The following is a 25,038-nucleotide window of genomic DNA, read 5'->3' as shown; positions in this document are numbered from 1 at the left end:
TGAGGCCAGAGTCTGACAAAACGTCTTTAGGTAGGGAGGAAGAGGAATTTCCACACTTCAGGGCGTTAATTGTTTTCCAAAATGTTGTAGCATCACCAGTAGAACCCATGATAGCACTTAGGAAGTATCTTGATTTAGCTTTCTTGATCCGATGAGGTGCATCTACGTATTTCTCAGTTGTCTGAAAACCTGCCAATCAGCTACTGAGTCTGTTTTTCTAGCTTTGGCCTAGGCCTTGTTTCTCAACAAAAGGAGATCTGAAAGTTCTGTGGAATACCAAAGATTAGTTCTATTCTTAATTCTAAGGCGTTTAAACTGGCATGTTTATCTGCCAGAGATATACATTTAGATGAGAAATGTTCTAGAGCCAAATTGGGTTCAGGTATGGACCTGATAAGGGAAAGATTCAACCAATAAAAATCATGCAAAAAAAAACCTTGCTTGCTAAAATGTTTAAAATGTATTTATGTAAGGAAACATGGAGATTACATCAGACAATAATTATTTGATTTGCAATAAACCACAAAATAACCACAGCATCTTCAATGCATTTCTATCAGCTAGCTGACAAACGTTCACATTGGTGTATGTTGACAAATGATAACAACATATAGAATAAGATTTCCTTTTGAGATACCAAAACTTTCCTTTAAAATGATGTGCAGGTACATACATGGTTTTCCATTCACTCCAGTGTCTGGTTTATCAGACGTCTGCTGATGGTTTACATTACTGGGTCTGATGATTTAAGCTCAAATAATCGTTTCTAGGCTCTCAGTGACAGATGGTGTTTGTGTGTGTGCGTTCGTGTGTGTGTGTGATGTGCAACACTCTGACTCGCAGGGCAGTACTGTGTTCTATTTTAGTGTGTTAATGCAGTCAAAACAGCCAAAACATACTAGACTGGGGGTGGGAGAGAGAGAGATACAGACAGGATTAAATAACGCCATCTGTCATCCCTGCCTCTAGCCCACACACAAAACATCCCAGTGAACACAGTAAAAGAAGGACCACAGCGGCATTAGCTACACCGCCATCCCCCAAACCCTTAGCAGTATCTGTATATCTAAGCCTATCAAATGTTTGTTCACAGTCAAAGGAGTATCAGGGGTAGCTGTATATTTTTTTTGGTAAACAGTTTAGCTGGTCTGACTCATGTCACTTGACTGCCCTCCCTGCCCACCTCACGTCTTTCGTTAGCCAGTAATGGATAATGCCATTACTCTCTCTCTATGTCCTACACACACACACACTCATTCTCTATCTCTTACTCTGTTTGTTCTGTGTCTATCCATCTCTCTCTTTCTCCCTCTCTCGCTATCTCATCTATAAAACGATTTAAGTTTTCAGCAAGACGCACTGATTTCACATGTATAATGTTATATTGAAGTATGTACAGAAGGAGTGCCTCTGCATCCTGTGCATGTTTCAAATAGATCATCTCTATCTTAGGAATGTGCTATTTGGCCCCGCGGCTACTTTAAAGTCTGTTTAATATGAATCACCAAGAGTCACATTCACAGTGTCTTCTTAACTAAAAGTAGGCCCTTATTTAAATTTTCCATGTACTACTCTAGGGACATCAGCATGACATGGTTACCTTCCAAATGAAATTAGGGAAGTTTAGGGTGGGGAACTTTATTGCCTAAGTACGTCGACTATGTCCAGTGATCTGACTGAGAAAGAAGGAGAGAGATAGAGGGGGAGGTAGATTGAGAAGGCTGACGATACAAATGACAACTGGACAGTTTTTGTATGATCACCTAAATAAGTACTACAGAGGGAGCGAGAGAGAGGTTGAGAGTTGGATTTGGAAAGAAGGAGAGAGATAACATCCATTTAATTTGTGTTTGAATGGGATACGAACCGAGACAGGAGTGAAAAGAGAGGTCAGGTACCAGGGACGTACATCGGCAAAGACGGAGAGAAGAGTTTGAAATCTTTTCCTAAGGGTGCAGGGACCAAGACTTGAACCATGTTTCGACCACAACTGCTCCTTCTCCTCCTGTTTTGTCTTCCTTTGGCAGGTATGTCGGATAAATCAGAGAACATTAATGATCTGATTTGTATAATAAGAATTAAAAATGAAAGGAAAATTAATTATCTAGAAAATGTTGTTGCTGTCCATTCACTTTTTGGATGAGATCAATGTTTCAGTACTGACTGTCATGACTTACTGTCATCCCTACCCATGGATTTTTCTCTCAATATTATAAGGCATTGGGATATCAACATAAGGCTACATACTGTATATTAACTTTGGAGCAAATTACAATATTCTAGTGTTTAGTCAGTAAGTACATTTTAGAGCAATTTAATAGGTCGACAGTTAACATTACGTGGTGCACTCTCAATGCTGTGTTGTGTTTTTGTTGCTCCCATTCATAAAACATGTGAAGTGTCATATTTCCTCTATATCATAGTCTTATGTACAGTATGTTGTTCCCTTCTGTTCTTAGCCCCTCTGCGCTGTTACACATGTCTGTTTCCTGCCATCTCTCCTATGGACTGTCTCAAGTTCCCCCAGGAGTGTCCAACCGGACAGCGCTGCCTAGCTAGCACTGCAGTTGGGACGCGAGGTGAGCTCACACTGTGTGTGTGTGTGTGTGTGTGTGTACGTGTACGTGTGTACGTGTCTGTTAGGGAGGAATTCGGGCATTGGAGACAGTGCGCTTTTTTTTTTTGGGGGGGGGGGGGTCTTGAAAAACATGGATGAAGATATACCTGTGTTTTCAATGACTGCGAGTTGGATTGAGCAATAGACTGGAGTTGCTGCCGCAATTGAGTCTGGAGTGGAGTTGAGGAGTGAATTGAATGCGCCACATTATGCCTAACCCTACCTTCCGAGTTGTATACAATATGACAAATAGTTATAACGTGACAAAACACCAGTTGAATAGGCCAAATGTCAACATTTTCTCATCAAGCCAGGTGTTAGCTCACTAATGGCTGTGGTGCCATCAAATTATCTCTTTAAATAGCCCAGTGCTCACAGGGTGGATCAAAACACAACGTGCCTCAGAGGCTGAGAAGAAAGAGTCAGTCAGACACTGTGTCTTCTTATTGACTTCCTTACTGCCACAGGACTCAAGGGAGTTCAGTGATTGATTGCATCTTGTTACTACTTTAAACAGTAGTATGGCCTAACCTCCATTGATTTTTAGACTAGCAGTAATACACCAAACTCCTATTGTACACTATCAGTACAGTAGTACTTACCCTCTGTATATGAACTAGTAATATGATTCTCTCCCTCTCTGTAGGAGACCTGCGTCTGGTTCTATATGAAAAGAGCTGTGCCATTCCCTCCCAATGTGGCCTGACTGGGGAGAAACACACTGCTGGTCTGAACTTCACCTACAGCAACGTCTGCTGTGACACTGACCTGTGCAACGGGGCCATGGCCACTGCTGCCCTCAGCTGGAGGGGAGCTGTACTCTGCCTGCTGCTGCCTCTCTCTCTCATACTGGGGTGATGGATGTGCACATACTGGACACATGCTGTAGGCCTACTTATGCACGTTGTTGGCATAGTTGCCATTTCACAATAACGCATACACTGCCTACATGTACTTTGCATGACCCATACTAACCATGTCAGTCACTCACTCAGTCAGTCAGTCAGTCACACACACACACACACACACACACACACACACACACACGTCCACATCCTTATAAGGAATGCATGGTAACAAAGCTGCCTGCGGTTAGAATGAGTCACATGGCTGTTGACACATATCACACTGTGTAAATGACAAAGAAACCTGTAACTTCACATACTCAACATGTACTCAACAAGGATTGGCTTTTCACATTCATGCTTCTCAGTGGTGCTACTTTAATAGCTAAGAGGTACTTTAATACGGAATTGTATTTCAACATGACTTTATTGGTAAAGAATTGATAGAGATTAATGAACACAATTGTTGACTGCATCTGTATTTCAACCTTTTTATTGGAATTTAAAAAATTACTGTGTCTTTAAAGGATGATTTAAACATACAAAAGAAATAAAATACATTTCAATCTCATACAAAGTTTGATTGTCATCAATAGAGATCGAACACAATTGCATGGATTCAATATCCACCACAACATCATCAAAGTTAAGTGCAACTGCCTTCGGCTAAAATGGATGGTGGTGTTAAGGGCTGAAATATGTGGAGAAGAAAATATAATAAGAATGAGAAAAGCATACCATAAGAAGGAAGGTTGTTCAAATAAAGGCTAGGTTTGAGGAGGAGGAGACAAAGAGGGAGTGCAAGACATGAGTGAAGAAGTAATAACTTACTATGGGAGGGAAGGATTACTACATACAAGAGAAATATTGAGCCATGTATAATGTTCTCTCTTACCACTAACCTCAAGTCACAAGCTTCAATAAAGGGAATACTAGAATACAACAGCATTGAAATCATACAGACATGGTCCCTTTCAACAAATAGCCATATTGACAATTGTCCTGCAAAAGTTGGTCCTTAGATACTAGAAGTCAACAATAAGGATTCAGTCTTGCAATAATATTATACATTTGATTGTTGAGGCATTCAACCCATCAGTCTTTCAGGATATGGGAGGTTGTTTTTTTTTTTTACTTGGGATCATCTCACTATTTGAGAAAACTACAGTAGAAAAATAACACTATATTGCAAATGCCATCCACATTTGTCCACCAGTATTCAATAAGGAATACTTATGCACTTGCACTTCGGTGATAGCATTTTACAAGACCTTGTTCTGAGAGACTACACTGACATAACAAAATATGTCCAATTGTTTCCCAGGGGTACACCACAGAAATTCCCATTTTGATAAACTCTCGAAGTTCAAATTCTCTTTTAAGGAATTCAATTAATTCTACCATTGGAAATAAGCATGCATATCAACAATACTAATACATACTACTGTATGTGTTCTCTCCATTAATCAATTTTACTATGGGCTTTCATTTATCTGTGCATCTATTATTCTAGTACATTTTTATTTTATTCTTTAATCATAAGTTTAACACAATGATGCTATCAGAATTTTACTCAGTAATTGTAAACACTGTGTTTCTGCATGACGTCCTGTGATTTTCAGAATATTTACAGTAAAACATGTGACTAAACTGGTTTGGTGTCTTTAGGTTATAACGAGTCAAGTGCTTCTTAGTAAGCTAAGGTTCCCATAAAAGAGGAACAATAACTACATTACATAATGTATATGGGTGTAACACAAAGTGCCCTGCAATACAATTAATTTTACGACAGAAAAACCATTCATTTTGAATGGAAAAAGCAGGTAAATTGATGCAAAACAGCCTTACAATGGGAAACATAGGCTTGATAATAATCTTGATGAATTATTTACTACAATACACTGGCAGAGGGGAAGCAGAGGTCTGTTGAAATCATTTCCTGTCACTAGCTGAGATACTCCTCCCTACAGTTTGCTACAATATAATGGCCCAAGAACAGCTTTCCCGCCTCGGAAATTTCCACTACACAAAACTGACCAGCTTTGAGGTGCAACCTCATTGTGAACTGGGGCATCTGTGTAACCCACACTGTTCTGTACAAGGCCATGTTGTCAAAACAACATGTCAATTCTATCTGTAATTAGAGATACACACCAAACAAGATTCTCTCTTTTAACTTCTGCTTGGGCAGTGTACATTGCATCAAGACCGTGTGAAATGGACAATTTGCCTTGCCGTATAAGACACTCATTGGTTGGAATCGTCTGCGTTTGTAAAAAGTTTGAAGTTGAACTGGTCTAGGCACGTGTGTCTGTGTGTATTCAAAACTAATAATGAGTTTTCTAACGGCTTGGCTGAAAGTGAATAACTAAGCGAAATGTAACTAAGCAGTGAAGGATTAATCATAAAGAATAATATATACAGAGACTGAGTGAATATGATATGCAACAAAAAATAGGGACCTATAGTATGCCTCTGATAGAATCAAGAGACTGAGTCAGTACAGTACAGTATCATCCTGCACTCAAAAGAAGCCTGTAGTTTTATGTGTGTGTGTGTGTGTGTGTGTGTGTGTGTGCGTGCAAATTAGTGTATGCTAGGTCAGGTACACTATGTTTGTGTAAGCGTGTGCGTGTGCATATGTAGGTGCGTGGTTCCAATGGTATGTGTGTGTGACTAATGGAATTCTCTCTCCTACTTCAGTGCCCTCGCCACAGAGGAATAGGCCATGTGAATCTCTGTGTCGTTCGGACATGTGGAGGAAAACTCCTCACGGGCATATGCAGCATCCAGGTACCTCCATAGGTTAGCGAGAGAGCGAGGGATAGAGAAGCCACGGTACTTCAGACACACCACCTAATAGAGAGGGAGAGATAGAGAGACAGAATAAGAGAAGGAAAGAGAGTGCTTGTCATTTCCCGCCGACTGCAACTGACTTCAGGCCAGGCTCCCTGCCTCTGCCATCTGACCTCTGCAGCTCATCCAGAACGCTGCAGCCCATGTGGTGTTCAATCTCCCCAAGTTCACCCATCTCCTCTCTTCATCCTTCCATCCTGCTCCTTGGCACCTCCGTCTCTAAGAGGACCTAGCAGTCACTCATCTTGGTCATGGCTCTTCTCTGTCTTGGTGCCCCAGTGGTGGAATGAGCTTCCCACCACTGTCTGGATCTTAAGACCGCCCTCTTCAAGCTACACCAGGGCTCCTCCTCCTCCTCCTCCTCCTCAGACCTCTCCCCGTCCTAGCAGCATCCCACCATATCCCACTTGTGTTGAACTTGCACTTTTGCCAAGCAAAAAAAAAAAACACGAACAATGGTTTTCTTCCCTTTCTCTGGCACTGTGACTGCTTCTGGCACTTATTCTTGTATAAAGTCTTGCTTGCGATGATTGTGATGTATAGTTGTTTCACTTACTTTTTGATAAGCATAGCACATGTTACTACTAAATAACCAAAGGAGCAAGTAACAGTTAGAGCAAATCTATTTTAGTTTGCTCATAATATATATAATATATGCCATTTAGCTGACGCTTTTATCCAAAGCGAATTACATTGCAGTGAGTGCATACATTTCAGTATATATGGTCCCAGTTGGAATCAAACCCACAACCTTAGCGTTGTTAGCACCATGCTCTACCAACTGAGCCACAGAGGACCAACCTGACCAAAAGGGCATGCTATATCAGCACAATCTAGCACAATCTTCACTGTTGTGAATACAGTTCATACTGTAAATTGACCTCACACCAGGGTAGGAGGAGGGCTTAAAACAAAATATTACCTTGACAATATGCAGCTTAGGCAGCAAGTTGCAATCAGCAAGAGTGAGTTCAAGCCCGTCCAGGAAGGGGCGGGAGGAGGAAGTGACATCATCTGCGCTATTCTCGTCAATCTCATCAGGAAGTGGGGAGCCGATGTAGTCATCCAGCTTCTTCAGGGCCTTCAGAAGGCCTTTCTCAAGGTCTGACCATGCAACACACACAAGTACAACACAAACTGATTTAGTGAACAGGGTTTCCGTAGAAAAATTATATTGTTTTTATAAAAATATATCTGCCATTGTGCTTTTGAATAGAATAGACAAATTAATTATGGATGTAGTAAAAAAATGAGTTCCAAACTATGGGCAAAACAGAGAGTATTCTCAGTTCGAATAATATCAATTACGCTTGTAACAGTGGAAATAACAAATTGTTTTCATATCGACATGCGTGTATAGCCCACAAAGACATGAGATGGCGGTAGAATTTCGTAAAAATAAAGAAAATGACTTTAAGTAGTCATACTGTATATATAGCCTATTCATGTACACTGTATGGATAAATGCTAGTCCTGGAGCCAGCCAAAGAAAGCTCAAGAATGGAAATATGATCATAAAAAGTATCTCTTTAAGGTCATAAACACATTTCCCAAATTTGTTCCCTTTTAAGGACTTTAAATGTCATTTTCACTCTCAGTGCATGGCAAACGCTTACACTGACACATCTATTTTTCAATGCTTTCCAAAGAGTTGCTAAACATATAAGACAACAGATGACCGGTTTGAGACGGGGTGAAAAGCTCAGGGCATAATGCCATTACCAAAGACAGTCCCTGCTGGTTTTTGGCAGATGGTGGGAGCTTTCAGACGCTTTCATCCTGTTTGCATGACAAGAATCAGCTCACATCATCACGATTTGTCTCACTCACTGTCATTGAGCTGGGGGTTGGAGTTCTTAATGTAGGCTGAGAACTTAGAGAACACATCCAGGCCGGCTGTGTTGGACTCAGGGTTTCGGGAGGCCAGGCGGGGGTACCTGGGGTAGAAGGATGCAGTTTACAATTATATTTGCCATTTAGCAGACAGTCATACCCTGGGGTATCTTTCAGTGAGGTATCATGCATCAAGCAGCATAATGTCTACAGTATATAGACAAACATAAGATATACAAAGAAGTACATAAACTATCAATAGTGTATAGCATACACTGTATATTGTACAATGTGCTCGAATTAAAACCCCAAAGTCAAAGTAGCAAAAATAAAATGTCCTGGCACACTGAGCAGTTAGACCAGGAGGGATATGAATCTTTGCTTCATGTTGTATAATGGTCACAGAGTATGATCATAAGATCATGGAAGGTAGTGTATAGAGAGATGGATTGATTACTTCGGAGGGCATAGATTCTCCTCCAGGAACTCCTCTATCTTGTTGGTGTCTGTCTTCACCTCCGTCCCGTAGAGCAGGAATGGGGGCTGAGCTCCCGGAGCCAGGTCTTTCAGGATGTCTGGTTTTCTACAGAGAGAGAGAGAGAGATAGGTTGGCAAAAGTGGAACAGAAATTAGAGACAGATTGACAGTATGAGCAAGAGTGTAAGAGAAGCCCCATGGGAAGTAGCAATATATAAAATGTAACATAAGTTCATGTGGACAGATACAGTGGACTCCATAAGTATTGTAAAGAGGAAGCATTTTGTCTTCTTCTAGCTTTACACTCCAACAGTTTGGATTTGAAATCAAACAATTATGATGGGGTCAAAGTAGAGATTCTCAGCTTTAATTCTGTTTTTTTTCCCCTTTCAGGTTGGTTTCACCATTTAGAAAGTACAACATTCTTTTAAACATACTCCCCCTATTTCAGGGCTCCAAAAGTATTAGAAAAAATCATGCGACCCATTGATCCCACCAGACACTGGGTATATTCTATGGTGATGCTCTGCCAGGTCTGTACTGAAGACATCTTCAAATGTTGTTTGTTTTGAGGTCTTTTTGCCTTAATTTCTCTCTTCAGCAAATGAAATGCATGTTCAATTGGATTTATATCTAAATGTTGACTTGGCCAGTCAAGAACCTTCCACTTTTTGGCCCTGAAAAACTCAAAAACCCTAATTTCTATGGCAATATGTTTGGATGCTTAACAATGCCGCCCAAAGAGGTGATTAATTGACACCTCTTTGGTCCTCAATAGCAGACTACAAAGGAAAATGCAAAGCCTAAAATCTGTACTAGACATTGACAGCTCTCTTATGCCTACACAAATAATGTGACAGAACACACCTGACTTACCAGAAATACCTGTCAAGCCAATTTTCGAATACTACTGGTTCCCTGAAACAGGGGGAATATGTATAAAAAGGACTGTCATTTCTAAATGGTGAAACCAATCTGAAAAAAGAAAACATTGAATTAAAAATTGAAATCCAAACTGTTGGAGTATAGATCTAAAAGAAGACAAAATGCTTCCTCTTTCTAATACTTATGGAAGCACTGTAAGTTCAAAACAGACCTCTTCATGTCCACTGTGGTCACATTGAACGTGACTCCTTTCAGCCAGAGCACCATGAAGAGACGCTGGGAGAATGGACAGTTGCCGATGCTCTGGCCATCACTGCCTGCCTAGAATGAAACAGCAGGTCTCATAAATACGATGATTGTCTGACAAAGACGATCACATAGCAACCCAAGATCCAGAGAAATTTATAAGATGTATGAATCTTATGGTTTAGGTTAAGAATTGACAACAAAAATATGATAAACAATGGTCTAAATAAGACAAATAATCTCAAAGCCACTGAATATGTAACATTGAAATACAGTATGCTATCTTTACAAAAACAACATAACTTATTATTCCCCTCAATATGTAGGTTAGGCCTGTGGATCTAATACAAATTCAAGCTCAATCAATCTCATTGTTCAGAATCTCTAGAGACCACAAAGAGAGTGCCTCAGGGTTACATTTTTAGGTCTGTGACTGTTTACACTGTATGTAAATGATATTGGCTCCTTAGTTAAGGACTGTAAACTGCACTTTTATGCAGATGATACTGCAGTTTATTCTGCAGCCTCCTCTGTGGTTGGAGCTTTGTCTAGCCTATAAACTGCTTTTGACCGCATTCAATGCTCACGTGTGGACCTCATGTTACTACTAAATGCAGCCAAAACTAAGTATATGCTTTTCTCTAGAACTCGCAAGTCTGAGGCCATTTATTCAAAGATCTGCACCTCAGACGGTTCTAAAATTGAGAGAGTCCCCTCATACAAGTATCTTGGTATCTGGATTGATTGAAGTTATCATTTAAAATACATATAGATTAATTATAGATTAATTGAGAGTTAAACTAGGCTTCTTCTATAGGAACAAGTTATGCTTTTCACTTAACAGTAGTGCAGAAAATTTTACAATCAACGTTCCTAACAGTCCTCGACAATGAGGACATCATTTATATGCATGCAACCTCCTCCACTTTGAAACAGTTAGATTCAGTCTATCATTCAGCACTTTTATTACAGGTGATTTTCATACTCATCAGTGTCTTCTATATCAGGCTGTGGGGTGGCAGTCACTAACCGCTAGAAGGACCAACACTGGCTCTTGTATGTATATAAAGGAATTCTCCATAAACTCCCATATTATCTTACATCCCTTATCACCTGGAGACCTGGCACTTATCGGACACGGTCTCAAGGTTGGTTAGTCCTCAAGGTCACATGTGTTTCCTCTGAGCTGGTAGAACTGCCTTTAGTCATTGTGCTCTTGACTAAAGGCATTATGACCTGCAGGATATTCTAATACTTGCTGCTTTAGTATCATTGGGCCATTTTCGGAACTTGATTAAGGATTCCTCAGTGGAGTGCTCTTGTTATAATTGATTGCTGTCTGTAAAAACATTTTATTGCCTGAGTAAATTGTATTCTTTTAAATGGCATGATGTAAATAATAGTGACGTGTCTATATTTTGTAATCAGGGCACCCTTGAAAAAGAGACCTTGGTCTCAAAGGGACTCCCCTGAATAAATAAAGGATAAACACAAATAAATAAACATTTTGAGGTCTCTAGTGCATTTCTAAGCAACGCCCATCTACAACAATATTCTTATTTCAGGAAATTGAACTACTTTTTTTTTTTTCTGTGTGGTAAAGGGTGTGAGTCTCCTGAACACTAAATGAATCAGATTACAAGAAGTTACAACGCCATCTTTCATACTTTAAGCAAATAAGGAGTAGTCCACACAGTTGTCCACACAGAGAAATCATTATGGAAAGTGGCGCGGGACCATGTAAAACTGACTATTTGGATCACGCATCAGAAAGACTACGCCCCTACAGATTACGTGCGTAATGTGCATTAGATTAGTTTTATGAACATTACAATGACCCTGTCAAGGTGGTCAATGAAGCATGAACGTAAACAAATGTAGTACTATCACCAGCGATCACGGTTTTATGACCATTAATTTGGTCATAAATTAGGGCCTGGTCTTCAAAGAAACAGGCGCGTGGTACAAATGGCACGGTTTACTTTTCCCACAGATACATTATCAGTGAATTACGTTGGGCAATATTTGATTGAGAGATTACATTGTAATAAATCATAACTGGGCAACCCAGCCTATGACTGGTCCATTGTTGTAGTAGCCAAAGTTGTTAAATATAGGGGATAAGCAATCGCTTACCTTCACAAAAAGTTCAACTTGAGGTTGATTTTCGTCACTCATGTTAGTTGCAAGTGTTGCCGCCGGAGCAAAACAATCTGATAAGAAACTGACAGGTGAAAACGTGGTCAATCAATGTGCAGTAATTAAATGTATCACTTTATCAAATTCTTTCAATGATAGATAAACAGAAATCCGACCGACAACATGTAGGCTATCTTCCGCTAGACTATTACAACTCTAACGTTAACCTTTATACCAACATTAGTACGCTATCATGTCAGTAGGTAATTACCATTAAACGTTGTGACAATAGCAACCGGAGTTCAGTAACAATTGTAATACAATTGAAACAAACGTATCCGTACCTCCCAAGTCCTGAGACTTACAGTTAAACGCAATTGACTCAATTCCGATTCTGCGAGTGAACATAAGAAGTTAACTTCACTCGCGAACTTCACTGAGGGGATTCCCTGAAAACCCGGATGAGGCAACGCCCCAATCGCGAAGTTTACATGTGAAGTTGGTGTTGTAATCCACCCTCCACCCTCGCTTTTACTTCCTCAGACAGAGTGCATAGACGGTTGACTCACTGGGCTTGAATCTCCCACAAAGCAATGCAATTATTTCTACACGCCATTGGGGAGAATAGAAAAGCTGTGGCCGCTCTCTACTGCCGACATCCCAGGTGCGGTGGCACTAGAAACAAACGCACAAGGCGCGTAAGGTCCGTGTACCATTCATTTTCTCCTTTTTATCCCAGCTTGTTTATTCCATTTCTTAAGCTTCCCACTGGGAGTTGATACATATTTCTAAGCCGTTTTTTCATGTTTAAAAAAAATAAAATAAAAATGTGTATACATTGAAATGAAATGAAATGAGATGAAATGAAAATACAATTAAACAAGCAAACAAATAAAAAAAAACTTGTCCACCGGAAGTATAGCTATAATTATATCTAGAGATATATAATTGTTCAGCCACATCAGTGAATTGTGGTCTTGTGTGTCTAAAACGTTTGAGAAACACGACCACAGCAAGAAGCTCATTTTTTGGTAGTTGAATACTTTTTCTCTTGGGTACACTTTTGGGTCAGCAGGCACGTTCACAGATGGGGCCCAAGGGGGTTGAGCCCCTGCCCCTCAAAAGTGCCCTTTTTTTGGCTGGTGTTAATTGTATTTTATTTTTTCTTTATTTGTTATTGAAATTCTTTCAAATATAAAGAGGGACATGTATAGTACTATCCACGAAAAAATACACCGTATCAAAAAGTACGGGGGGTACCAAATGGTTTTGTCTCAATCAATCAATCAACGTCGCGAAAAGCACCGCATCCCCAGTTCGGTTATATCACTCAGGTAGGAACTGTTTTAATTATGAAGCCACGATTAAACAGCACTTACTTACTTTTTATGTTATATACAGTGCCTATAGAAAGTCATCATACCCTGTGAAATCTGTACCTTTTGTCACATTACACCCTGGAAATTAAAATAAATCGAATCTAACTTTTTTGAGCTGTATGTACACATTATAACCCTCATCATCAAAGTGAAAATATATATATTTTTAAATTCTGGACAATTATTAAAAATTAATTAGTGAAATACCTGATTTGGTTAAGTGATCAGCCCCTTAGAGTATACCATTATAAACTTGCTCAGGTGCAACCAATGTTATGGAAAATACATTGATAGAACTATTTTCAGGTTATACACTTTCATATGACTGATACAACTTGTGTAACTACTGTGATTACATGTTCTCTTGCCACACCTCTAAAGTTCTATAGCCATTGTTCTGAGAAGCACTGTATGATTTACCATATGAACAGCGGTGATTTCAGAGGGAGTGGTGAGGGAGCGCAGTAATGGGGGAACAGACATATCTTGCCGATAGGTGTGAAATGTTGAACGCCGATTGATCAGTAAGAAAATCTCCCCATTGTTCATTCTCTCCCGCCCTCTCTCACGTAAACACAAGCCCATCAGCCGATAGCCTTGGCGGCGCCTACCATTATGTCTAAACTGTATAAAAGACAACCCTGATAATCATCTCTTCAGACTTGTGCTGAATGGACCCCCGGGTCTACGCTGGGCTGCTGTTACGCTCTTGTCTCTTGTTTGCAAGCAATAAATACCGGACTCAGATATTGTGGCTACTCAGGACTTGTTTCTTGATTCTTACCTTGGAAGAGCTGAAGTACAGAGTGGTAAATCCTAGACTTCCACCACACCAATCAACTTCCAGATCAAACACCAGGCTAATTGCCCCCCACCTGACATCAATTGTAGTGGTTTTGATTACTTCATGATAAAACCAGCTGTTTCTTTAGGATTCCACTACTAGAAGTGCATGGTTCTGCAAAGAATTCACCATGGTTGGAAAAGTACTTTTAAAAGGCCTCCGGGATAAAGTTGTAGGAAGGCACAAGTTAGGTGAAGGCTACAAAAAGATTTCAAAGGCTTTAGCTATCCCTCTGAGTACCGTTCAGAGCATCATTAAGAAGTGGAAGGCGTATGGCACCACCAACACCTTGCCTAGATCAGGCCGTCCGTCCGTCCAAACTGGATGACCGAGCCAGGAAGACATTGATCAGAGAAGCTACCAAGAGGCCAAAGGCAACTTTGAAGGACTTACAAGTCTTTATGGCTGGGACTGGTCTGTCTGTGCATGTGACAACAATCTCACAAGCTTTACACAAAGCTGGCCTGTATGGCAGGGTAGCAAGAAAGAAGCCTTTTCTGAAAAAGTGCCACACTCAGTCTCATTTGTGCTATGCAAAAACACACCTGGAAGATTCTATTGCCATGTGGAAAAAGATTTTATGGTCAGACGCGACTAAGATTGAACTTTTTGGACTGAACTCCAAGCGCTATGTTTGGCGAAAACCAAACACAGCACACCACCCAAAACACACCATACCTACTGTGAAGCATGGTGGTGGCAACATTATGTTGTGGGGATGTTTCTCTTCAGCGGGGACTGGGCAATTGGTCAGGATTAAAGGGAAAATGGATGCTGCTAAGTACACCCAAATTCTTGAGGACAATCTGCTAGACAGCTGAAGATGGGCAGGTCGTTCACCTTCCAACATGACAACGATCCGAAACATACCGCCAAAAGAACAACGCAGTGGCTTAAGGATAAAAGGTGAATGTCCTTGAGTGGCCAAGTCAGAGCCTTGACTTAAATCCGATGTGGATGGACTTGAAGAGAGCAGTCCATCGCCGCTCACCACGGAATTTGACTGAACTCGAACAATTCTGCAAGGAAGAATGGGCAAATATTCTCCAATCTAGGTGTGCAAAGCTAGTAGAGACATATCCAAACAGATTGATGGCTGTAATTGCAGCAAAAGGTGGCTCTACAAAGTATTAAATCAGGGGACTGATGACTTTTCCAACCCTGTTATTCTAAATGTGTACATAAAGCTGGAAAAAGTTTTTTTTTAATGGGTTTTGATTTCAGGCTGTACGACAAATATTTCAAAGGGGTATGATGACTTTCTATAGGCACTGTATCTGTTAAAAAACTATGAAGCAGGTCAGTAGGACTGCACCTTCACGCTGTAATTTGGTCATTACTAGCCGCGGTACTCGCAAGCAAGCTAGTCTAATTCCCATTAAAACGCCGTTATCTCCGTCCTGCAGGAGAACTTACAAATATGTAATTGATTTCTGTAGCAGGTAGTTACGTTTTGCATAGTTTTGGTCGTTTAGTGATTAGTCACCCCTTTTTCTATTATTTAGGCATATCATTGTTTTTCTTTGTAATGTTTATTTATTTTAATGTTTGTTGTGTTGGTTAAACAGGTGTTTTAGCTATATGGCTAGGTTTAAATTTATTACCTTATAGAGATGTTTTTATATAGGCCTATTTATTCATTGTGATTTATTTTAATTATTCACTTAAATTATTTATTGCATATGTTTTATGTTTTGTTATTCCTGTTCCTGGAATAAAGATCGAAGACTATGTGATGTCTGTGCGAATTTCTGTTGTAGACAGGGTGAGACAATCTGTAGAGCATGAACCATGCCACACTTAGGAAGTGTACATACTAGAAAGGTATGATCTGTTTAAATGCCATTAAATCTTTCACAGAGAAACCACTGATCTAATGTGACTGACTGCATTATTTACACTGACTGACTTGCATTACTGTATCGAATCTGTGGTTTCTTCGTGGAATAATGTGTTTCAGTAGAATTTAAACAGGTCCCATGTTATGAACATAGTGTGTGATTATGGATGGTGGCAGTGTGGCAACATCGGGGTGGGAATAGTGTCGGTGGGGTGAGTGCCCTTTTTTAGTTTAAAGTGGAAAACCACTGGGCACCGGCAAGTCAAGTCAGTTGTCAGCATCAGCATCCATTGATCAGATTGGAGATTGGTTCATATGTAAAATATGAATAGGTGATCTCTATTGTGGGGCCTATTGTTGGCTAAAGTGATTCAATGGTTAGGTTGTTAGTGTTAGTGGCCTTTATCTCACTGATAGGCTACAATTTGCAAGAATTGAAACCAAACTAGGCCTATACGGGCTATAGACCTATACAGGGCTACAGTCCACTCGCTACGTCCAAATTTTCTATATCTTGATAGCTTATGCACACCTCAACAAATATGTTAAAATCTGCACATTCAGGATTTCTGTGGTCGGTAGGCTATAGGACATGGTTATTATCACAAACATCTACTAGTTGGCGAACTGCACAATTTGATCACTGCTATAGCAGGGGGACTCGAAGGCTATTTCTTTATTATAGACTATATAATCTAATATTCTACTTAAATTGCCCAATTTTTACACCATAAACGAGAAAACTAGTTGATAAAATTCTGAAACCAAAGATAATAAATGAGCCATTTCCTGTTTTGCCACTTTTGGATTTGAATTGCATTCAACTGCATCCCACACACAGACACATCTATGTGCTGTCCTCTTGCTAATGCACTAGGTGGCATCAATGACAGCTTGGTTGCTCAATTTGGCTGCTACTCTGGTCAGGGTGGGGCACTTATGGTACTAATATATGCTACACCTGAACGTTAATACACACCCACACATTGTGGTCGTTTTTCTTGTTTGTTGCAACTACAATTAAAACTAAACAGTAAATGGCTGTTCTTTGTCCCTTATTCCCTAAATACAAGGCAAATGTGTTTATTAATATCAGTTGTATTTGTTATAAAAGACAGGTAAGCAGTTGTATATTACAACACATGAATATTATTGCCATTTATATGTTCATTATGAATAGCATACATTATCAAAGAACAGTTTTAGACAGTACAGCATATCAAAGCATTAGTATGTGTTTTAACTTGTGAAGCACTTGTGAGATCTTTTTGCGCTATATAAATTGAAGTTCTTGTATTATAGTGAAGTTCAGTGCACTCACAAGTTGTTTACGAATCATAGTTTCAATCATGTTACAAATCAAGTGCTGTTGTATTAATACATGTTATAATTGTAGACAGTTCTAGCGTCAGAGTGCCAAATGCCAGGATTTTCTATCTAAAATGCCCAGCTGCCCCACACTGAGGCCACCAGGGCGGCGCTGAAGGCAGCAGTCATGGAAAGCTGGACAGAGCTGGCCCCGTTACAGAGGTCTGTCTGGCAGCACTTGAAAGAGCTAGTAACACCAGTACCCAGGAGGGAGGCAGTGATGGTCCTGCCACACAGGTCTGAATCCAGACAGCCACGAGTATGGAGTGTCAGAATCCCTGTCGCATTGAATTCTGGAAGGGGATGAACAAGGAAGGGGTGATATGTCATTAGGTTTTCTTGACATACTGTATGTAGACTTAATAAGCTGTTGTAGTGTAGTGTGCTTTACTTTTACTTTAGCATTGCCCTGGTAATGGAAATGATTTTGGTATATTAGGTTTCCTCACGTGCTTCTCCAAAGTAGCAGTTGGCAGTCGAGTTGTGACACACCGTCTCCTCGGGAAAAAAACATGTCCCAAAAATACCGATAATGCACTGCCTACAGGTCAAGGACTGGACTGTGGAGACAGACGAGAGTGAGGGGGAGGTTCATGGCATGTTCACAACAAATGACACGTTTGAAGGGAAAACAATTAAAGACATACCACTGACAATTGTCATAGGTTAGGTGTCGTCATTCTAGTGCGATGCCGCTTTGCCTGAACTACCTGTTTTATAAATCATGGAACAATTCTTGGTTTTGAAAGATTTTCCGCATCTGCGGAAATATAGTGCCATTATTTTATATATATATACAGTCAAAAGTTTGGACACAAATTTGCCAAGGGTGTGCAAAGATGTCATCAAAGCAAAAGGTGGCTACTTTGAAGAATCTAAAATATAAAACATATTCTGGTTTGTTTAACACTTTTTTGTTTCCTACATAATTCCATATGTGTTCCTTCATAGATTTGATGTCTTCAATATTAATTTACAATGTAGAAAATAATAAAAAAATAAAGAAAAAACATTTTATGAGAAGGTGTGTCCAAACTTTTGACTGGTACTGTATATAAAACAAATATAGTGCTACCCATTGCTTTCAGTGGCATTACAACCTACTTTACAAACTATCAAAACTTAATTAAGACCATTTTTAGAGGTACTACTTTTATATACACTGTTATATACACTGACCAATCTATGCTGGTTTTCCTCCTCATTGCCAAACGTAATAAATACTGCTCACTCAACTTAACTACAACTAATTTGAAAGTCATGCAGTCATGTAATTAAGAAATTTGCGGGGGGAAACTTCAAAATCACTTAGGATTTTTTGGTTTTGTTGAATAGTCATGACTGGCTGGCCGCCTCTACGTGGATGCAGCAGCCGCACTACTCGGTCACGGCTTTTTACTGTCCTGGCGCCCCGCTGGTGGAATGAGCTTCCCACTGCTGTCATGACTGCAGAGTCACTACTAATCTATCACCGTAGATTGAAGACCCATCTCTTCACGCTACATCTTAACGGTCCCTCCAAAAGACCTCTTTACCCCCACTACCCCCCAGTACAAGTTTCTCTCCTGTTAATAATAATAATAATAATAATAATAATAATAATAATAATAATAATAATAAAAGACCTTCTTCTAGCATTGTGACTGCCTATGGCCGCTGGTCCGAGCATTGATTACTTTATCTTATGATGACTGACGGATAGATGATAGATGATGATCACTTACTTAAACAAATGTATTTGTTGTAAGTCGCTTTGGATAAAGGCGTCTGCTAAATGCCATAAATGGTTTGAGGCTGAAAAGTTTGTCTGTCCCATTGTAACCAAGGTAACATTTTACTGTGCATATTTTAGCCAGGCTACCTTTTATCCTTCCCGTAATTGCTTGCGAGTTATCAGACAGACCAGTGTGGACGGAGTCGCACTATCTGTCTTAAGACAATTGCTGTGTTCCAAAATGCGTTCTTGCATTCTAGATAGAGCGCTCTAAATGCAAGAACGCATTTTGAAACACAGCCAAATACACCTGACTGCCAGATCCAGTCTTCTTAATGATTTAATGAATGCCAACAGGTTGAATAACATCATTAAGAAAGCTGGATCTACCACCACCCACCAAGACAATCTGTAGTCCATTGTGGATAAGGGGGATCTTAGCATAGTATAGCACAACACTATTGGATAACTCTGATATCCCTAGTTACTACCTTTCGCCTCTTGGTTCGCCATTTGGTAGAATGTTTTATAACATTTGGATAAACATCTTTGCAATAAGTCAAGATAGATAAGAAATGGAAAAGATTACATTGGATAATAGTGAATTTGACCTGAAAACACAATTTATCCCTTTAAAGAGAAAAAAGACCTCAGAGTTATGAGTATATGTATAAGTATATGAATTGATTCCAGACAAATTACAACTTCTGTACTGTATGTATCCAGTCTGGTTTAGGCAGACTATAACAATTTAATAATCACTCTAAAACTGTCTCAGAATTTTGTCCAAGGAGGGACAGATGATACTCAAAGATGACTTACCTACTGTTATGGTGGCCACCAGGACAAGCACCCCTTTCAAAATATTATTCATCTTTTTCTTTTAGGAGGATTATTTCTGCTGTTAACAGTGCTCACTAAATATACAATAATGTGGAATGACACATCAACTTTCAGTTTGGTGCTGAGAGATATGTGGCTAGGTACAGGTAGAGAACAGAATGAGGTATAGCTGGTTCTTCTGCCTTCTTCCAGTCAATGGTAAGAGGACGTTTGTCAGTGATGAATTCAAAGGCCTTAGTGTGGCATGTTGCAACACTGAGTCACAAAAAGTCAATTCAAGTTCACAAACATTGTTAAGAAACATCTCTTTGTTGTATTATTTATTTGACTAATATGATTATGTAGCCAGAGTTTTTATAATGATCAACATACAGAGAAAGTTCACCGAAATAACAACAATCTATATTTAAGATTAGAGATCAAAACAGTCTTACTTGACATTCAGGACTAAAGGTTAGCGAAACTAGCAAACCATTGCAGACATTGCAGAGAAAAAAACAGTTCAGCCCATTATGTACAGTGTCTTCGGAAAGTATTCAGACCCCTTCACTTTATCCGCATTTTGTTGTGTGAAAAAAATGTAAATAAAAAATGTAAATATCTCATGTACATAAGTATTCAGACCCTTTGCTATGACACTCTTAAAATTAGCTCAAATGCAAAAATGTCATCAACAGATCACTCAATAAGTTGAATTGAGTCCATCTTAATGCAATGATAATAGTTCATGTAATTTTACTTATGTATTTCAATTTTAATACATTTACTGAAATCTCTAAAAACCTGTTATCACTTTGTCATTCTGGGGTATTGTGTGCGGATTGATGGCAAATTTGTTTAATCTAATCCATTTTAAATTGAGTCTATAACACAACAAAATGTGGAAAAAGTGAAGTGGTCTGAATACTATCCGAAGGCACTGTATATGGACTACACAACTCTATGGAAACCTCTGGGATTCCTTTGTAGGGTTTATTTAGTACCCCCAGCTGCTCCATGCAGCCACCAGGACGGTACCAAAGAGAGCAGTCAGAGGTAGTTGGATGGAGCTGGCCCCATTGCACAGGTCTGTGGTGCAGCAGGCTTGTGTGAGGGTGAAGGAAGCACCCAGGATGGTACCAGTAGAGGTGGAGTTGCAGGAACTTGTGGCCAGGCAGCCCTTCTTTTTCAGGGTCAGGACTGAAGAGACATTGAATGCTTGAGGGACAAAATAAGGAGAAATTGAGGATGGGAAACAGCATGAATAGTTAAAGCTACTGGATAACTGCAAAGTGATTATTCTTTCAGTCTGATATCAGGGCTTTTAAATTATGAATTAGGATTGTACTATAATCACAGAATTGTAGATCAATAGCTTTTGAAACAAAATATAATAATGACAAGGGAATTTTATATTAAAAAATACAATAATGAGGTAAGTCAAGGGATTCAATTTATGCTCTTTTACATACATTTTTGCTGTTATTTTGCAGGTGGTTTGCCCTGTTACCTACTTGCAGTTCCAGAGAAGCAATTGGGCTCAGAGGTGCTACATGTTGTAGTTGAGCCAATGAAACAAATGCTTGAAATCCCCAAGGAACACGTGTTACACGTGAGGGACTCGGCTGTTTGATGGAATGAGAAAAAGATGTAGGAACAGAGAAAAGAAAGGAAGGCGAGGATTAGATTGTCATCATCATTTTTGTATGGTTTGCAGATGACACAAATATCAGATGAATATATCATAAAACTTGACAGTTAGTTGACTAAAGATTTATAGGCTTTATTTATTTTCAAAATAAATGATCAAAATGAACAGGCCTGCTATGCACATAGGTAGTATTTGTTTTCAGTGTCTACTACATGTAACTATTAGTTTAACTACATTTTAACATTTTACCCTAAATCCAATAGTGTTTTCAGTAGTTAACTACTTTTGCCATGTAGCAGTGTAGTGAGCTATGGTAACTACACGACTACTGTAACTACTACATCTTCCCCCCAAAACAAAAAAAATAAATAGCAATATAGGATTAACTATTATTCCAGCCCTTGAATTTGAACAAATGTCTGTGCTATTTATTTCCTCACTGTTTCCTGTCTCCCCACGTTGCTCCACCTCACCTGTTTTTATCTTTCTCAGTGATTTCAGAGTGTTTCTGTTGTTTAGTTTCTCTAGTTCTCATATAGACTAGTCATATTTCTGTAGCTGACGTTTGCATTTTTTTTTTAAACTAGCTTTAGTTTGACAAACTATACTTCTCTCCAGTGTACCATAACTTTGTTAACTTAGTTTAACTTCTTCGCTTGTATAGCAATTAGTAATTTAGTTTAATACATTTTCATAGTAGCTTCCCCAACACTGTTTGTTTTACAACCTTTGAATGCAAACCCATTTAGCACTAGGTGCCTATTTTGTGTATGAGGGGTAAGCTAGTTTACCAACCAAGCCTAGTCCTCGTCATCCTCTGACTTTTTTCCAAAGTCAACAATAAGACATCTGTCATCCTTGCTTTGTGAAAAAACTAACATTGTATAGTGACACAGAGGTCCACAAAGAGTCACCCACTCCCCAAGAGTAATCATTACGAAAACCTCTCCCCTCTTGTATGATAACAATAATGATGATGATGATATATTATTTGATTTATATGGAGCCTTTTTGGATGTCAAGCATACTTTGAAACATATGAAAATAATATAAAGCACCACTTTACAATAACACGAACATGAAGTAAACAAAATAAATAAATAAATGTTTTAATCTCAAATTGACTGCAGAAGAAAACAACATCTCCAAAGCTAATTGTAAAATCTCCTTTGTGATCTCTATCCTGTCTTGAAAAACAAGCAATCAATCACCATCTCAGGCATAGTGGCAGCACATAACAAACATTGTTGAACATCCTCAATTGTGTCCTTTATCAAGTGTGGATTTATTATAACACCCACACCAGATAAATACTTGCCCAGCTGAAATAAGGAAGACTTACCCACAACAACAAGAGCCAACAATGCCACACAGCCCCACATAAAACTTTTCATCTTGATCCTAGTAGAGATAATGTGACTCACAGGAAAAATATTCAACCAGTAGCAGGAGTCACTGATTTAAACGATGCAAAACAATCTGAAGCCCAAACAGTGGCTATGTGATGAAGTGGAGAGTGCTGTAGAATGAGGATCACCAGTGCGGGACGTCCACTTTTATTCTGAGGGTGTGGTTGAGTTAGGGTTGGTGAAGGTAATGTATATGGGGATGGAGGAGTGTGTGAGAGAGTGGAGGTAAAGGGGTGTAACAGGTCTTCTCGGAGTTGTGTCAACCATGGATGGTTGAATTGAGGTATTGATAATAGAGACAATGAGAGAAATGACAGAGATGGGTGGAAGTTTGGGATGCTTCCAGACCAATAGGATGCTAGAGAACCAAATACACCAAACACAGGATGTAACCCTTGTATAATTGAGAGACACGGAAGAGAGAGGATAGAGTGTGTGTATGGATGGGGTGTGTTTGTCTGTGACAATGCTGCATAATATGAAAAGAATGTCTAGTGTGCTCTAGGGTGACGCCATACCCAACCCAAACTTCTAGCATTACAGTAAGTGCTCAGATCCCCACTAGCCTACTGTGATTAGTGGGCTTGCATCAGCAAATCCAACTCTTGATATTCCAATCACTTATTTTACTTTCACATTAGTGGGCTGTCAGTAAGAAGAAGTGGCCAGAAGTGGGCCGGCTCTGGCTGCCATTCCTGAGCCATATATTTGCCATGAAAAGGCCAAACCTTGGCCTGCATGTGGCCCAGGTGCATCTTTGTTGCCCGTGCCAGAATTGGACCGACTCTGGCCGTCATACCTGAGCCTCATCTTTGCCATGAAAAGGCCAGACCTTGGCCAGTATATGGATATGGTCAAGCTATCATTTGATAAATGGTCCAGATATGGGCCAGGTCTGGTTGTTTAAGGCTTAGATGTGGTAATCGAATCGGGCCCAGTTCAGTAACTGGACCACATCCACATGTTGGCTAACATTTGGCATTTTCATGGCACAGAGAACAAAGTTGTATAGCCAATGCCGTCTTCAGCTAATCGTAGCCACTGCAAATGTTGAGCCATTCTGGAAGAAATAAGAGTAGAACAGATAGATAGGCCTAGAACAAATGGCAGGTTCTATGGAAGATGTAAGAGAAAGTAACTCTAGAACAGATGGCAGGTTCTATGGAAGATGTAAGAGAAAGTAACTCTAGAACAGATGGCAGGTTCAGACCAAGCAGATCAGATGACAAACCTGTAGGTAACTTTGTTACATTCAGAGAACCTGTAGCAGAGGTTTCCTCTCTATTAAGTGACATTTACATAGGTGACAGGGAAAGTGAGGAGGATGATGAAGATGCAACTGGGAGTGTAAAACCTACAGATCTTGACAAACTAAGAGAAGTCATTGGAGACACGACAGCCAAGATTATCACTCTAGAATTATTTTTAGATGATCTTTGGAGAGCTGTGAACAGAGAAGAGAGTTTCTGGGAATATGTGGACATGGCAATAGGCAACATGGAGATGCATGTTCAACAATCATTGAAGATATTAGAGCAGTGGTTCCCAAACTTTTAACAATCATGTACCCCCTGTGGGTTATTTTGTAGCCTAATTGATATTCTATGAACATTATCCCTTACATATTAGACATTGTGATAATACTATTCTGTTGGATAGGGTGCATGCATTTATTTTTGGTACTGAGACTGCAGTCGGCTATTCAACAGGACTGTTTGGGAAGGTAAATCACAGATTTATTTCACGTACCCCCAGATCGATCCACGTACCCCCGGGGTACGCGTACCCCACTTTGACAATAGTGGTGTTAGAGGAATGCTGTGAGATGTTTTTTGAGAAAAGGAGAAAAATGAGTTAGATAAAATCAGATAAAATCTGCCAAGCATGAAAATTGTGTATTTGAAGTGTTTTATTTTATTTTATATTTATCCTTTATTTATACAGGGGGAAGCACCTTGAGACCAGGGTCTCTTTTTCAAGTGTGCCCTGGTTACAGAAAATGTATACAGTGCCCTGCTTAAGTAATGGATAGAGAAATGGAGAGAGAAAAGGAGAAATGGGGGGTGGGAAAGAGGGTTAGCATGAAAGTAAGCATGATACAAAGTGTGTGTGT

The 25,038-nt window shown here is 39.6% G+C and overlaps 4 protein-coding genes across 5 annotated transcripts; 1 reads left to right on the top strand and 3 right to left on the bottom strand.

Annotated features, from left to right (window-relative positions):
* Nucleotides 1-1,975: 1,975 nt before the first annotated feature.
* On the top strand, nt 1,976-3,475 carry LOC310815544 (uncharacterized protein; the record flags this gene model as incomplete). Its single annotated transcript, XM_083685365.1, has 3 exons — nt 1,976-2,027; nt 2,460-2,579; nt 3,264-3,475. The coding sequence occupies 3 exons, from the start codon at nt 1,976-1,978 to the stop codon at nt 3,473-3,475; spliced, it is 384 nt and encodes a 127-aa protein (XP_083541491.1).
* Nucleotides 3,476-3,939: 464 nt separating this feature from the next.
* On the bottom strand, nt 3,940-12,413 carry clic1 (chloride intracellular channel 1). 2 transcript variants are annotated; one of them, XM_083684333.1, is made up of 7 exons: nt 12,170-12,413; nt 11,896-11,983; nt 9,725-9,834; nt 8,609-8,734; nt 8,149-8,255; nt 7,241-7,422; nt 3,940-6,318 (listed from the first exon to the last, which is right to left on the bottom strand). In XM_083684333.1, the coding sequence occupies exons 2-7, from the start codon at nt 11,935-11,937 to the stop codon at nt 6,157-6,159; spliced, it is 729 nt and encodes a 242-aa protein (XP_083540459.1). In that variant the 5' UTR covers nt 11,938-11,983; nt 12,170-12,413; the 3' UTR covers nt 3,940-6,156. The 2 variants fall into 2 exon arrangements, with proteins under 2 accessions (XP_083540459.1, XP_083540460.1); XM_083684334.1 differs by having other exon boundaries at nt 12,243-12,413.
* Nucleotides 12,414-17,087: 4,674 nt separating this feature from the next.
* LOC310814965 (uncharacterized protein) lies at nt 17,088-20,072 on the bottom strand. Its single transcript, XM_083684544.1, has 3 exons — nt 19,866-20,072; nt 17,779-17,889; nt 17,088-17,622 (listed from the first exon to the last, which is right to left on the bottom strand). The coding sequence occupies exons 1-3, from the start codon at nt 19,915-19,917 to the stop codon at nt 17,399-17,401; spliced, it is 387 nt and encodes a 128-aa protein (XP_083540670.1). The 5' UTR covers nt 19,918-20,072; the 3' UTR covers nt 17,088-17,398.
* Nucleotides 20,073-20,464: 392 nt separating this feature from the next.
* LOC310815435 (uncharacterized protein) lies at nt 20,465-23,048 on the bottom strand. Its single transcript, XM_083685199.1, has 3 exons — nt 22,859-23,048; nt 21,380-21,490; nt 20,465-21,083 (listed from the first exon to the last, which is right to left on the bottom strand). The coding sequence occupies exons 1-3, from the start codon at nt 22,908-22,910 to the stop codon at nt 20,863-20,865; spliced, it is 384 nt and encodes a 127-aa protein (XP_083541325.1). The 5' UTR covers nt 22,911-23,048; the 3' UTR covers nt 20,465-20,862.
* Between the last annotated feature and the right edge of the window lie 1,990 nt (nt 23,049-25,038).

The sequence above is a fragment of the Argentina silus genome (genome assembly GCF_951799395.1).
Source record: "Argentina silus genome assembly, chromosome: 14".
NCBI classification, from domain to species: domain Eukaryota; kingdom Metazoa; phylum Chordata; class Actinopteri; order Argentiniformes; family Argentinidae; genus Argentina; species Argentina silus.
This window is presented reverse-complemented; position numbering and strand designations above follow the sequence as displayed.